We start from the raw sequence: 15060 nt of genomic DNA, 5'->3' as shown, positions 1-15060 counted from the left end.
ACCGCACCACTTTTACCGCTCCTGTCACAAGGGCTTTCAGGCAGCCTCTCCAGGTGTCTTCTAGTGATTGCAAATAATGTGTCGCAGCGCGGGGTGCGTTTAGAGCCCGCATCAAACGTGGATTAGAGAATACAAGGACAAGCTTCTACTTAACAATGATCGAAAATGAATTACAGAATCTATTTTGTTACAAAGGTCTATTATCTACAAAATTAAAGTGACAGACCGCACATCAACCCAGGGTTTGTGATAAAATGACAAATGAAATAACAACCTGGCTTGACGCCGTCCCGTCCCCCCCGACATATGATCAACCGCCTGTCCACATCTGGCAGCATTTTTAACCTTTCAGAAAAAAGAGACATCTGTGTTAAATGCCGCGGTCCTGTTTGTGGTCTCCATTTTCAGGAATCACCCAGGAGATGATAAACGAGACGCGGGCGTCCACAGAGAGGCACATGCTAGAAGACATCCAGGAGTTGCTGAGACAGGGAGAGGAGGTCAACCAGCAGGACTCGCAGGGCGCCACACTGGTAAGACTGGCAATCAAAACAACACCGGGTGGGTCGAAGTTGCACTAAAGTGATGTCACCTGGCAATTTTTACTTGTCTCTATTTTAATAATTTATCTTTGAAAAACAGTAATATATCATCAAAATAGTCGTCATCATCAGCCTTTCTTCCTCCTCATCACTCCTAAAACACAACAATCTTGGCCCGAAAGTAGTTGTCACGCATCAACTGTAGGGGTGAGTAATGTTGCAGGAATATTCAAGCAGATGTCCCGTAGATTCACCTTTTAATGAGTCAGAAGAAGCAGGAGGTTGAAACAACCTCACATCTAATCAGTCACTTGACAAACCTCTGCAAACAATAAAGGTGAAACTGCTTATGGGACATGAGAGAAAGGTTCTCCACACTCTCCAGGTTGCTTCAACAATCCATTGTCCCCCAGTAAACAGGTTCTTACCAGGATCTTACACAGGCTTCTCAGTATTCTTTGTTGTTGCTTCCTGTTCTGCTTGACTTGAGCAGGTACCGTGCTGTGTAAATGCGTAAAACTGCATCGATCCCATTGATCGTGCAATTAAAAACAGGTTTAAAGTGTCAGGTCTGCTTGTTGCAATGTCAGAGCTTTGGGATCATTATAATGTCCTTTGGACCATCCCAAATTAAAAATCAGAATTTTCAGACAACCACTCCAAAAAACCTCTGCCATGTAGATTCCGGAGAGTTCCAGATGCCTTATTGAAGTCTTTGTTATGTGTCAGGGATTAAGCTACATTGGGGAAGCACAGGGACAGATCAGTGGATGGAAATAGGCAGGGGATATTACATGGTAGTAGCCTAAAATAACCCTGGTAAGCTTTGAGGTCTTACCACAGATTGTCTGCTTGAGCTGCTTGTCCTCCAGCTTTGTGGACCGCTAATCTTCATTCGAGCGTAATGAAGCAAACTAGAGCGGGCATTATTAAAATCTCTGGCAAAGAAGACAGGAGGAGCCTGCGATTGTCAGAAAGTTACGCAAGGTTAATCTTTTGCTTTGTTTTCCTGTTTCTCGCAGAATTGCTTGCGGAAAGGACAGCTTCATTGTTCGCGGTTGCTTGTAGGATTGAGACAGCTTCATAACAACAAATCTACTGGCAGGTTTTCACATTGACGCGCAGAGTTCCTCTCTAGACTGTTGGCCTGAAAGTAGACAAGACAGAGATTATCCCAGCCTGCTTTTGGCAACGCAGACGCTACATCCTGGATGGGCTGTCGGCGATATGCTGACTGCAGTGGCTCTGAGGAAGGCGGCGTCAGTCAGATCAGCATAAGATTAGTGTAATTATACCGTGTAAGTGGTTCTACATAAGTCTTTTTTTTTTTAATTTCTAAAGCGATCCAGGAAAATATTGGTGTTGAATTAGCGCCTCTGCTTTTGGTCCATGTATCTATGCTCATGAAGTCAAATGTTCCTTTAGTCCTGCGTCCTTATGGAGTTCTGGGCTGAGGTGTTTCTTCCTCAGCAGCAGTTGTCTTTCACATGTTGGTTCAACATATGAATCACAGGCAGAACTGCTGCACCTTCATGTGGCACAGACATGAACCAAGAGGTCCAAGACCCGGGTTTACCACATGCATTTATTTTCAACAGACATGCATCATAATTACAAATAGACCAATTGATCACTGGTGCCTGTTTAACAAGGCTGTTTATTGAAAGGGAATATGTACGACTTCACAGCTTGATGTGGGTTCTTGAGGAAAACAGGTGTGGAGGGAACCTGGAGGTGGGAGCTGCAGAATCCAAGATTATGGCAAAAAGAAAAGATCCACAACAGCCAGAAGATAAGTTGGAGAACACAGCGATTGCCTGTGGGAGAGGAAAGGATTAGAGATTTATCACAGTGCTTCTTCAGGGGTCTCTACTAAACTTCCAAAAATTACAGACCGTCTATACTGTGCATAATCCCATTATATGAAATATCTTACACCACAAACACATTTTTGTCTTTTCCTGGAGGTGTTCCTCTTCTGCTCCTGCAGTTTGTTATACCATAATAGAGCATTTCCACTGTTTACTTTTAATAATTAAATGGGTTTCTTTGTGATAGATGTGATTTTGAAGCTCATAAATGAAGGCAAACTTTGTTTTTGTTGTCTCAGCTCCACATCGCAGCAGCCAACGGCTACGTCCAGGTCACTGAGCTGCTGCTGGAGGGCGGCGCTCGCATGGACCTGAGAGATTCTGACGGATGGCAGGCACTCCACGCCGCGGCGTGCTGGGGTCAGGTACAGAGATCAAAACAAGAGGCAGGAAACAGATAAGGATTCTGAAAACATTTTTGTCATTTCGCTGCTGCCATTGTGGTTTCAGATGCATGTGGCAGAAATGTTGGTGTCTCATGGAGCCAGTCTGAATGCCAAGACCTTCCTGGAAGAGACCCCAATCGGTGCGTTTATAACAGACTGGTTGATCAATCCGATAGGGGTTTGAAATCAAGTGTTGAGCTCAGCAGGGTTTCATTTTCAGCTTGTGTCAGTCCAGGTTCTATGCTACACAAGCTGCTTTAAATTGTTTGCATGTTTTACTGCTGTGACTCTTTGGGTCAACAGTTTTGTTGTCTTTGTTGGGAGGTGCAAGAAAAACATGACCTCATTAAAAGGAATTCGATGCTGATATTTTCTGTCATTTCTAAGATCTGTGTGAGGATGAGGAGTTCAGAGCCATCCTGCTCGACCTGAAACACAAACATGACACCATCATGAAGTCCCAACTCAAACACAAGACCTCGCTGTGCAGGCGAACGTCCAGCGCAGGAAGTCGTGGGTGAGTACTGCCCCCTGCTGGTAACACGTCCGCTACTGCAGACAGTGTTGGGAACTTAAATATTATTTACATATATATTTTTTACTCATCAAATGAAAAGAAAACAAAAACATCAAGAAAACAAAAACAACTGTTAATAGTCAACACTGTTTACAAGCTTCTTTCCCTGTATTATTTTAAGATTCAGACATATTTTAGAGTCTGTAAAATAACTATAACAAATATTTACCATTTCCAAGATTCCCCTGTGTCATAAAAACTCAAAATGGAAAGCTAAAATAGGAAATTTTACATTGCATCTTAAACAACACGCTTCAGCCATTAGAAAATATCCAACCGCTGCTTTGAGGTTTTCGATAGCAAGTTTTTTTTTCCCACGCATGACTGGAAACTGCTGTGTTCACAGGAAAGTGGTGCGGCGCGCCAGCCTGTCCGACAGACACAACTTGTGCCGCAAAGAGTATGAGACAGAGGCCATCGTTTGGAGGGGGGGGAGGGGGGAGGAACCTGAAAAAGAGAAAGAGACCGATCAGGAGAACAACCAGATCGTTCAGGTAAGAATCACAAACAATGCCGTACTGTTTATAAAAGGTCTTTTTCAAAACAATCCAAAATCATTCATTGTTGTCCTGCAGGTCAAACAGGTCACGCCGATCGAGCAACCAGAGAAGCCCAGGTTGCAGACCATCCTCAAAGATGGCACCAGCGCACAGAATGGCCTCATCTCCACAAAGACGTCCACGCCGGCACCCCCGCCCTCCAACGGCACCGTGCCAACGTCTGACAGAGGCAGCCCGCCCACCCAGGAGGAGTCCTGGCCGAAAGAGCGCGCCCAAACGCTGTCTGAGCTGAAAAAACAGAGGGCCGCAGCCAAGTTGTTGAATCACCCCTTGTTTAATGGTCACCTTGGCAACGGCTCTACGGACTCCTTCTCTGATGCCAAATCCAACTCAGAGGACCCCCGAATGCCCCTGGTCTCCTCCAATGGGAGTGCGGTCTACTACACGCCGGCCAGCGGCGACCCGCCCCTCCTCAAACTGAAACAGCCAGCGGAGGACGAGCAGCCAAAGGCGCAGACCTGCTGCTGTGTGTCATAGCTGCCACATGGCTGTGGCTGGAACAGGAAGTGGTCGCACAGAAAGGGGGGAAACATAGAATGTGCTCTTCGGAGGTCAGAAGGAAGGAAATTAAAGTGGGTTTTCTTGGCTCCGCCTCCTTTTCCTCTCCCTGTTGACCCAAAGAAGAAGAACATTGAATGCTGCGTGTCTCTGTAGCAGAGAAGAAAAGGCAGAGCAGAAGCAGCGTAGAGACATAAAGCCAGGTAATGTTCAGTGTAAGATGTGAGTCTGGCCCTGCTTCCACCCTCAAGAAACAGCCCATTTTTAAGCTTTAACCCTGAAATAACCCAAAACTGAGGAAGACCTCAAGGTACAAAGAGCACCTTCTGCTTCAACAGTGGCATGGTGACTTTTTAAAATTGAATTTAATCAGCGTTTTCAGTGGGACACCAGTGAAAAACCCAAGTTTCCCCTTATTACAGTCAAGTTTAAAGGTGCCAGAGCGCCGATGGGCGAAACCAACGAACGTGGCAAAAGCAGAGCTGAGGAACAACTTCCAGTATAGCGATGGTGTCCAAATTTCTGCCTGCAGCGGTAGAGGGGAGGAACAGCGAGAATGGTTGTACAGGTGTCAGTAACTGTTGGGGAGTGTCACCGCGTTTGCCCCTGACACGGCTCGCCCTCCAGCTCTGCCTTTAGAACGTTTAATCACACGTGGTTGAAAAATACTGAACGTTTATTTATGAATTTAATGTAAGGTGTAAAAGAACAGTCGTGGTTGCTGGAAGTGAGTGTATTTATTATTTGGATGGTGTGTGGGGAGTGTGAATGCATTTAACTTGAGCTGAAGCACCTTCTGAAGTGGAAAATCCAACAGATCAAGTGTATAGGGTCAACGTCTGTTATATTTATATGTTCTTAACATCATGCAGCCAGACCATCATATCTGGGTGGATTATATAACTGTGTCACTACAAATGTCAGTGCTGTTTTGGTGTTTGTGTTTGTCTGGTGGGCGTTGTGTGGGGACATTATTTTCTAATACAGAATTTATGAGGCTTTTTAATAACATTAACCCAGAAAAGGTTCAACCAAACAAGCCTGGCAAATACGTAGCAGATGTGGATTCCTGGTTTTAATAAATATTTATGATTTAAGGACATTTATTTTAATGAGACTCAGACAAAATAACATCCCCAGATTAAAATGGGACCCCAGAAGGAGTATTACCCAGACTTTGTTACCCAGACTTTGTATTTTACTGTAAAGTTTCAATGTTTGCCATGAAAGTTTAGATTTTTATCATGAAATTTAATAAAAGTTAGCTGTTGCTAGGCTAAAGGGCTGGTGGCTGTTTGATGTTTCCTGCTCTTATAAAGAAAAATATACATTTCTCCAAAAAAAAAGTTTAAATACTCCTTTAAGTGCCAAACAGTCTTCCTTTTTAGGTTAGCACACATTGGTACCTTAATTATGTTCCCTGCTAAGTAGCTCTTTGCTAGACCATCCAACATGGTCTAACCCCACACTGAGACGTCTGCAGTCTATATTTGTACATACACACTTGTAAATATGTTTGATTCCTCTCACTGGTTCCAGTGAGCTGCGTCTGTTCCCCTCAGCCTGAAGCCGCGTTCTCACTTTGCAACACAGGAGACATTCTCCATGCATTTGTGGCCGCCTCAGTCTGCGGCCTTTGTGACTTTTTCATGTTTCCATATGAAGCAACTTGTTCTAATGGAGGAAGTAAAATATGAAGCAGAGAGGCAGAAGTACCCCCCCAGCATTGGTTCCTTCTTTGTTTTTAAAGTGCCCCATTCAGTGACGTAATCCTATAAATCACTCGTTGCTCACTGTTTGGTTCATTTCTAATTCACTTCTGCCTTCTCACAGCTTTTGAAGTGTGTCCTTCCCTGTTTCAGTCAGCTGACCGAGATAGAATTCCTTGTGTTGTCAAGTGTAGAGCTGGAAGCTGGCGTTTGTCTGCAGGTTGCTTTGTCGCAAACAAAGAAGCAGAACTACTGATTTTGTAATTGCAGGTGGTTGTACTGATGGATGCATTAACATATTTTGAATAAATTGTATATTTTAAGAATTCCATGTGGCCTCTTTTAATTAAGAAAAATGGTGCTTTCGAAGGATTCTAGTCTAATAGTAACACGGACTTCCTTCACCCAAGCGTTCCATTAGGAAACAATCAATATACAAAAGGTGCGACAAAAACCAATAAATAGAAGTGTTATCCTGATCTGCCAACACTGGTTTAACAGCACATCCTAATAAACTACAGCTAAATGGAATCCAAGTTCTTTTAACCACATTCAGACATTTTGGTCCCTCTGTATTTCAGCCTTTTCCTGCCGGCATTTGATATATTTGATCTTTATGATTAGGGCTAAAACTAATTGGGTCAACAAATGGTAAAGTATGAATATTTGACAGAGCAAAAACAATAATAATGCACATTATTATAGTGTTGTTGTCAATGCTTGGCATATGGCATGTTGCAAGATCTAGAGAAAGCTTCTGTCGTATGCTGAAAAATATAGAAAATAACTATTTGGCTTCTTTAAATATAAATATGGAATGTATTCACTAGTTTGTCGTCATGTCATCGTCATGTTCCAGAAACCAGTTTGAGATGATCTGAGCTCTGTGACATGCTGTAATATCCTGCTGGAGGTAGCCACCAGAAGCTGGTCCACTGTGGTCATAAAGGGAGAGATGTGGTCAGCTGTTGGTTTAACTACATCTCTCTGTTGTATAACTGAAGATGCCCACATCTAAATAACATTTAACACTCGCAGGCTCGATGTAGTAACGATAACTGTTCATTTTCAGATCAACATTGGTGACCAGAAAACAGCTTGAGGCTTGGTGACATCAGTGTGTGAGGCAGCAACCATGCTGGGTAAGAACCGCGGATGCTGTGGTTTTAAAAGTTTGCCTTTTACTTGATCTGATAAACGAATAGAAATGTTCCCAGTTCTGCTAATGGTGTTGGTGGTCTCGGGCGGCGTTCCACACATCAACTGTCGTGCGCTGATGTTGAGAACAGAGCTGCTTCAGAGGTTCCTGGATATTGGGGAGAAGCATTTGGAGGCCCTGAAAGCCCCACAGGAGCTCCTGCTCAAGATGGAAAACTCAGCACGTCTTTCACTGATGTGCCTCTAGGGGGCGCCAAACTCAAACAGCAGTCAACATGATGATGATATCTATACTATAATATTATATGTTAGCTTCTGTTTCCATTATGTCCTTTTTTTCTGCATCAGTAGAAATTTTTGTTCCCATCTCTACAGCCATGTGGAGGTCCTTCTTTGACGTTCTCTCACGAGGAAATCATCAGCTTCTGCAGGTGGGAGTCACTTAAAGTGGCCGATGTCCAACGAGTCTCTGCTCTGACATCAATCCATGACTTCTACACTTGGCTGCATGAGCGGGATGAGGCAGCTCTCAAAAGGATTCTCATAATTTGTCTCACCTTTTGACGATGAGTAAACTACTTAAAAATTAGCACCATTAGTTTTGAGTCTTTTTTTCACATCATTGGCACCACAAAGATGGAATTAAAATACATTTTTCATCACACTGAAGTAGGAAATGTGAAACACCTTGAAAACAGTTTAGCAAACAATTATCAGCTTCATTCTGTTCATTTGTTAATGAAAGAGTTGTTATTCAGATGTTAAAACATGCGGAGGAAGGATGTGCAAAACATCTGCCCAGCACTCACCATGTTTGAGCGATCAAGAGAAAATAGATGGCGCACTTTAAAAGTGGTTTCACGACAACCGTCTTCACAGATCAGCCCACGTGTTGACACCACACTGAGCTGTTTCCTGCCAAAATTTCCACTCTGCTTTTATCTCATTTACACCATTTTCTGTCACATCTTTGCTACGATTTCAGTTTCTTTTCACATAGCTACTGGTCCTGTTAATGGTTCGGAGGATGGTTGGTTTTTTGTTTTTGTCTAGTTGTAAAGATTCTTTGTTAGATCACACCACACTGACAGGAAGATAATGAAGGTCTCTCAGGTGTTAACTGACGTCTTTACATTGTCGCCATCTCTTGCACTGGAACCAATACAGGAGATGCACCATTAGGGCTGGTATTAATATATATACAGTATATATATATTTATATCAGGCAGTGTTCCTTTGCTCTATAACCCAACCAGTTTTTTTTGTGCTGAACCAGTTCTCTTATTGTGGTGACCTTTTAACCAGGAACAAAGAATGCCTGAAATCAGTTGATTGAGACAGCGAACGGGATGTTGGACAACCACAGTTCCAAGAACCCAAAAAAATAGCTGTTAATGTTACCTCTATTTGACCCCAGCCACCGTTGATATTAATAATTGTGCTGAATACTGCAGTGTCACCATGACAACAGCAAAAACGGTACATCAAGAAGTGCACAAATCAAGAAGTGCACAAATGTCTTTCTCACTCAATGCAACAGAAGTGGACCCTTCCAAGTTACACCTTTAGCCTCCCCCAAAGTTTAGAACGATCAAATGCATGCTGGGAAATGTAGTTCTCTAATATCTCTTAAAGGAGACAACAAACACTTGGAGTTGACGTAAGACCGCTGATCTCCGCAACACTTTAAGCTTGGTGTTGATGATATAACTAATAGACACACTTACACCTTTAAATGCCCCCACACCCCCGCAACTGTCTGCGGTTGCGCGTCGGCCCTCATTGGCTGTCAGCGCTAATCGTTCAACGGGACAACAGGGTGGACTCGTACTCAGGACAGTATGTTTACGGCTCCTTACTGGTCCAAAGGCGGCATTTATTGAAGACGCCGTGCTGGTTCAAGACCAGACCATGTTTCTGTGCCTGACTGGGAGGCTTTCTGCGGCCCGGAATGGAAAAACTACCGCTGCGTTTTTGGCGCAAGTGAGCGCAAACAAACCGAGAGACGCCACTTTGACGTTACACAACAACAACAACAACACATTGCAGGGACGCCGGTGTTTCTGTGTATCCGGCGGAGGCGTCGATTCGACCCGCTGGTGGAGGAGAACACTCCGGTATCGGGACGCTTTTGTAACCACGGACCGGACACACTTGGACTGGGTGGCTGCCATCGCGCCGAGTCTCCCCGAACCCGCGCAAAGTGCGCCTTATTCTGATTTTATCAGAAAACCGTCCGTTCGTGTCAACGGACGCCACAGCAGCACAGAAGAGTCGCTCAGGAATGTTTTATTCACAGGTAACTGGAGGTTTCCCAGTCCACGCTGCGCCTCCGGGACCATGCAGACCAGGGCTTCATCTACAAAGAGGGGCGACACCGGCCAGGAACAGACGGCCGCCAACAAAGAGGTAATTTAAACTCCCCGGCTGGAGTTTACCTAACCTTCATGACTGGTTAATAAGAGCACACAGACGGGTCCACAGTGCGGGGAATGGTGCCTCCTCCGCGGACCTGAAACCCGACAGGCTCGTTATACAACAGCTGTGTTTACGTGTGCGGGGAATTAACGTGTGAGCCGACATTTAACATTAGCGCCATTCAGAGGGAAGTTGTTTAATCTCCGGGGACTAATGTGTCTCATTCTGCTGTCGGCAAACACTTTTCACCTCCGCTCAGCTTTCACGGAGTCACCAGCAGTAAGTTGTGGCAGATATAGAGAGAAAGTGTTGAACCTAAACCAAGAGCAGACAATTAAAGGCGCAGACTGCACCTGGCAAAACGGTGACAGCCACGGCAGCCCTGCTCACAGGGATGGGGAAGGTATACAGGTGGAACACAACGAACGGGAATGGCTCGTTTTCTCCTATGTCCTGCAAAAGTCGTGTTTGATTTGCATTAAAAATGATCCATCGTTAGCCGCACCTGCTCTGAAGGATTTAGCATGCTAACGTTCGACAGTTAACCATTTGCGGTGTCATTTAATGGCTATTACTAAAAAAATGAGGACCAAAATAGGAGTGTGAAACATTCAGAAGATTTGCCAAAGAATAGTGTAGAAAGCCTAGTCTTTTTATTAGTTAGAAGATAAGTGTCGAAGGCAAAACCTGTCATTACACATGATTTGTAAAATGACAGCTTGCTAGTCTAATAATGGGACACACAATCCAGAGCTTAAAGATACTTATTTCGTTCCCTCTAAAGTGCGTGTGATCTGCCCTTGGTGTAATCATGCCACTCACTTAAATCATCTCCAAACACCCAAATAGACATAAATTATCCCAATGTTCTCCCCCTTCTTTAAAGATGAGGTTACCCAGAATGCACTGCTGCTAACGGTACCAGCAGCTACTTAGGCGTTGCCAGCAGCCCGATAAGTTTGCTCCTCGCCTACCTGGAGTTTCCTCTGCTACAACCATCCCTAAGAGTCTGCAGGAGTGCTTCTGCAGCAGATGTGGTTAAATGTTGGCACCCTGTTCAGTTTTTTTTTTTAGATAAGCCTCTGGCCGTTGCCTCTGCGCCTTCTGGGAGTGCATCTGTGTTCTTGTGAAGAGCTGTTATCAGACACAGCACTTCCACTGTTCTCCACCCATACGGCCTCCCTGGCACAACACTTTTGGCCGATCACTCACATGACCGTCCCACGCTTCTGCCCGCCCGTACCGCCAGTTTGGCCTGGCTGGCCTCTGAAAAGCAACGGACGGCCTCCGCCTCCAACTGTGGCTTTCCTATTGTCTATTGTTGTCAGTAAATGCCTCGCCGGGACTCTGGCTCATTCCACAGATCCAAAACATGAGGGACCAATTTTATTTCTCTTCTTGATTCATTATCTGGGTCTTTTCAACCCATGCAGGAACACAGAAACAAAGGTTACAGTGTCTAAGAGCAGAAGTCGCTACTTCTGGAATCGTCATCTCTTTCGTCTTATAATGTCAACTATGCTTAAGAAACCAGTTATGCAAATGTTAAAAAAAACAGATGGGTTTTTCCCGTACATGTGCTGTTAAATTATTTACATTTTTCTCCCCAGCTCCACACGAAGTCAGTATCTGTAAGGGCTCAAGAATGAACATGCTAAAGAAGTGACATTGGACAGATCTTGGAATTGGAAGAATGTGAAAATAATTAACCAAGAATGGGGGGAAAATAAAAACAAATCCTAAATATATATTCTATTATCTCCCTTCATTTTGAAAAATGTAATATTACATTAAAACTTGTTTTGTAGTCTTCAGTGCTCATTGGGCTTTGCCCTTTAAAAAGCTATTTATTAGCACATTAGGCAACACATTAGGTCATCCTTTAGGTCAGTACCTAGTTGGATGACATGCTTCTTCCTTTTTCTCCCACAAAAGTTGTGCTTTCTGTCAGCATAAACTGATTTTGAACAGCTGTCATGAAGCTCTTGGCACATTTTTGGGAGTGTGTGCACATACACACACACACCCACACACACTCCCACACAACTTCTATTGTATCTAATCTTTAAATACACTTAATGCTTTTGTGCTTTTATGTGGCTTCAAGTTTAAATCCTGTTGTAAGGTGCAGCTTTTGGGGCCTGTAGTGAAGAAAGCTGTGTGTGTTTATTACTGCAGGCTTTGTCTCCTCCACGTGCTGCCACATGTGCACCACCACCGCTGTGTAAAGGCTTCTTAGATCTACAGCCTGTACACAGTGGAACAGCCTGCCTGGGAGCACGTCAGAAGGCTGCACCGAGGCTCCTGTTTGCTTAGCTTGGAGCGCTGTGTTTGAGGGTCACAAACTGAGACGTGTGTGTGTCTCTTTGAGTGTGTGTGTGCTTGTGTATGAATGATGTAATAAGAAAAAAAACTCAAAATGTAAAATTCAAGCTTTTTACCAACGTTAAACTTCTACTTTGTCATTCATATTGATGTATTTTTTTTCAATCTCCAGGAAAACCAGAATTCAGTGGAGGCTTCGGCTGGTTTGCCAACTTCTGTGAAGACCTCAGAGGAAGCAGAGGGAGCAAAACTCAATAAGACCCAACAGCTGAAGAAGGTCTTCAAGGAGTATGGAGCAGTGGGAGTTTGCTTTCACATCTGTATCTCCCTCATGTCCCTGGGAATGTTCTATCTGCTTATATCGAGGTAACCGTAAAGGTCGAACATTTATGTCCTGTCCTGTGAACAACTCTTTGTTGAATTCAGTCGTGTTATACTCTGTTTCCTGACTTCATTCCAGCACAAACATTAGTGATAAGAAAAGGCAAACATTACTGGCTGGTGTTAAACATTAAACTACTTAAAACTAAAGAGCTGGATAGTTCTTCTACAGAGAACATCTCTCCTTTTTATTGTATAAAATGAGGGAAAGAACAGTATCGATCAAGTGTCGGAGGTGCAGGTATTGACAGTTTTTTCCCAGCTTGTCTGTCTGGCCATGTGCCAGGCTTTGATTTCCATAGAAACTCGGCAGATCTTATCTGGCATCTCTGCGTTTCCTTGTGTGACTAATGCTGGCAAGTGAAAGCAGACTGTAGCCGGAAGCCCTTGAGCATCATCACAGCTCTGTGGTGGACTGTTGTGAGGGCAGAGGGGTCTTCATCAACGGCCCACTGAAGTTCAGAAAGTGCATGTGAACTAAAGCACGAGGGAGGAGATTCTGAACCAATCTTATCAGTCTGACTATGAGAATGGAAATTCCAGGATGTTAGAAATGTTAACGACCATTATGATTTACGTGACAATGCAGTTATAACTCGGCTCATGGCACCCTCTAGTGGCGGTAAAGGTGTATTACACTTTGTTTTAGAATCCGACCCCAAACAGACGTCTTAAGAGAAGATGTTTTAGTTAATTCAGTTATTTATAGGTACAACTTGATTATAATAATTTGTGTTTCTAGTTTACCGATGGTTTTATATTTTATATATTTTATATAACAGATGCATTTTCATTTAAGTTGGATCATGACAATTTGTACATCTTCCATACAATTAGACTGATGGAGGCTGTTGTAGAAGAAATAATAATGTTAAGGAGCAACTCTTACCTGAATAATCAAAACATGCTGCAATTTACTGCTGTTGTCAGTAGAATGAGGAAGAGTTCAAGAGGCGAGTTCCTGGCATCATCTGTGCTTCTAACCTAACCTAACCAGTATTCTGTGTCATCTGTCTTCCCAGTGGCATCGATATGGCAGCCATGCTCTGCAAGCTGGGCTTCAGCGAGGCGGTGGTTCGCTCCAAAATGGCAGCGGGGACGAGCACGTTCGTCTTGGCCTACGCCATCCATAAGCTCTTTGCTCCAGTTCGCATTAGCATCACGCTGGTGTCAGTTCCACTCATCGTGCGCTATTTCAGGAAGACTGGACTCTTTAAGCCCCCAACGGCTGCACCCTGATGACACCCCGCATCCTATTTACGACCCTTTATTAAGCAACAATCTGAAAAAAACTGTCGATATGATTCATATACTATCATTTAGAAATGGTTGGTCATCACTGCAAGTTCAGGTGAGTTAGTTAAGTTTGGTTTTAGTTGAGTTGTGCGTTGCTGTTTTTAGTGAAAAGTCGATAACATGCCTTAATAATACGTGTACATCCCTACAGCCAGAAGGCCGGTAAAGCTAATATTTATTTCCAATCATCAGTAACGATCAGGGATTTTAAAATTCACGAGTAGTTTCAGTTGATTCGTCTTTAAAAGATGTGAAGTTTCCTTTGAAACGATCTAATGTTGTAATGTGAATGAATCAGCAGAATAATTGGGCTCGTCTCCGTCAGCTACCTCCTCCTCGTGTTTGCCTGTCAGGCTGGATGTCAGTGTCAGTATCAACGGCTGTGCGTGACTTTGGTAACTGTCTGCTTTCCAATGCCAGCTCTCCAACTTAAACATCTGTTTACACAAAGGAAGGATTTTTTCTTTTAATAGATTCTCCTGGTCATTTGAAAATAAATGCAATTACATCTCTGCTGTTCTTCTCCCTCTTCCTTTTGTTCTATTCTTTGTCATGTTTAAATATTAATTTAAAAGAAAAAAATATTCTTTACACACTACATTTATAAATTTTACCCTCTGCGTGAATGTGCTGTATTTAAAAATAAAAACCCTCTTTCATATTTGTTTTCTTTCAATTCTGTCATCCATGTGTCATGTGTATGATCTGCTGATGAGAGGACTTGGAGTAGCTTTTTTTGGGGGGGGGGTGTTTTTTTACCACAGAAATTCAGCTCAGGTGTTGATTGAAAGCGCTAGTGCAATTTAATGTGCAAATGAAAAATTAAAGCAAGTACTATGTGCTAACTCATCTATTTACAATGACTGTGAAAATATGGAGTGTCTCAAAATTTTAATACAATGAAACTGATTAGCAGTGTTGAATATTCCTGCAGATATAATAAATACTGCACCTTTCGGCCGCCACACTCGTGCATTTCCCCTCCTTCACCGCAAAGGGGCGCTCTTGAGCCACCGGCGGCCTTCATTTGCTCCGGTGACGGTGTCTCATCCAAACACTTCGCTATTAATGGCGTCAAGATACAAACGTGGTACCAACCTCGTGTTTATCAGATAGCTAAAGTGTTTAGGTGACGTGTCCAGCAAAGCCTCAACATTTGTCAAATTATAATCCTCCAGGCTTGTCACACACAAACTGAAGGGTTTTACACACCTGAGCTATAAACGGTTATGGTGGATGGAACGTCCTCAGCTTAAGTTTATCAGTTAAAAACATTGAAGTTCACTTAACAATGTATATAACTAGTAGCACAGAGCCCATTTTACAGGAGTCATAGCTA

At 43.4% G+C, this 15060-nt stretch overlaps 2 protein-coding genes and 2 long non-coding RNA genes across 9 annotated transcripts in view; 3 read left to right on the top strand and 1 right to left on the bottom strand.

Moving 5' to 3' along the window:
* ppp1r16b (protein phosphatase 1, regulatory subunit 16B) overlaps positions 1-6469 on the top strand; it is a 44916-nt gene extending 38447 nt beyond the window's left edge. For 3 of the 4 annotated variants that reach the window (XM_057029524.1, XM_057029527.1, XM_057029526.1), the window contains exons 6-12: positions 409-561; positions 643-749; positions 2653-2778; positions 2864-2939; positions 3187-3316; positions 3723-3870; positions 3952-6469. In XM_057029524.1, coding sequence (XP_056885504.1) covers positions 409-561; positions 643-749; positions 2653-2778; positions 2864-2939; positions 3187-3316; positions 3723-3870; positions 3952-4413 — 1202 coding nt within the window. In that variant the 3' untranslated portion in view covers positions 4414-6469. The remainder of the gene's footprint in view (positions 1-408; positions 562-642; positions 750-2652; positions 2779-2863; positions 2940-3186; positions 3317-3722; positions 3871-3951) is intronic. The other variant, XM_057029528.1, reaches the window with a different exon arrangement.
* LOC130523908 (uncharacterized) lies at positions 2169-10969 on the bottom strand. 2 transcript variants are annotated; one of them, XR_008950046.1, is made up of 2 exons: positions 10694-10969; positions 2169-3823 (listed from the first exon to the last, which is right to left on the bottom strand). It is a non-coding gene; the product is annotated as an uncharacterized LOC130523908 (long non-coding RNA). The 2 variants fall into 2 exon arrangements; XR_008950045.1 differs by lacking the exon at positions 10694-10969 and adding an exon at positions 3896-4022.
* Positions 7110-7890, top strand: LOC130523909 (uncharacterized). Its single transcript, XR_008950047.1, has 2 exons — positions 7110-7285; positions 7677-7890. It is a non-coding gene; the product is annotated as an uncharacterized LOC130523909 (long non-coding RNA).
* On the top strand, positions 9017-14382 carry fam210b (family with sequence similarity 210 member B). Of its 2 annotated transcripts, XM_057029530.1 has the most exons (4): positions 9017-9504; positions 9601-9710; positions 12217-12410; positions 13448-14382. In XM_057029530.1, exons 1-4 carry the CDS (start codon positions 9213-9215, stop codon positions 13662-13664), a joined length of 813 nt encoding a protein of 270 aa, XP_056885510.1. In that variant the 5' UTR covers positions 9017-9212; the 3' UTR covers positions 13665-14382. The 2 variants fall into 2 exon arrangements, with proteins under 2 accessions (XP_056885510.1, XP_056885509.1); XM_057029529.1 differs by having other exon boundaries at positions 9035-9710.
* Positions 14383-15060: the final 678 nt, after the last annotated feature.

This window comes from Takifugu flavidus, chromosome 4 (assembly GCF_003711565.1).
Source record: "Takifugu flavidus isolate HTHZ2018 chromosome 4, ASM371156v2, whole genome shotgun sequence".
In the NCBI taxonomy this organism is placed as follows: domain Eukaryota; kingdom Metazoa; phylum Chordata; class Actinopteri; order Tetraodontiformes; family Tetraodontidae; genus Takifugu; species Takifugu flavidus.
Note: the sequence above shows the minus strand (reverse complement) of the source record. Positions and strands in the feature narration are given on the sequence as shown.

Excerpts from the sequence above, each read along its gene's own strand:
- fam210b (XM_057029529.1), top strand. The coding sequence starts at position 9,213 with ATGTTTCTGTGCCTGACTGGGAGGCTTTCTGCGGCCCGGAATGGAAAA. Across the intron at positions 9,711-12,216 it reads AGACGGCCGCCAACAAAGAG|GAAAACCAGAATTCAGTGGA; the intron begins GTAATTTAAACT and ends TTCAATCTCCAG. Across the intron at positions 12,411-13,447 it reads TTCTATCTGCTTATATCGAG|TGGCATCGATATGGCAGCCA; the intron begins GTAACCGTAAAG and ends CTGTCTTCCCAG.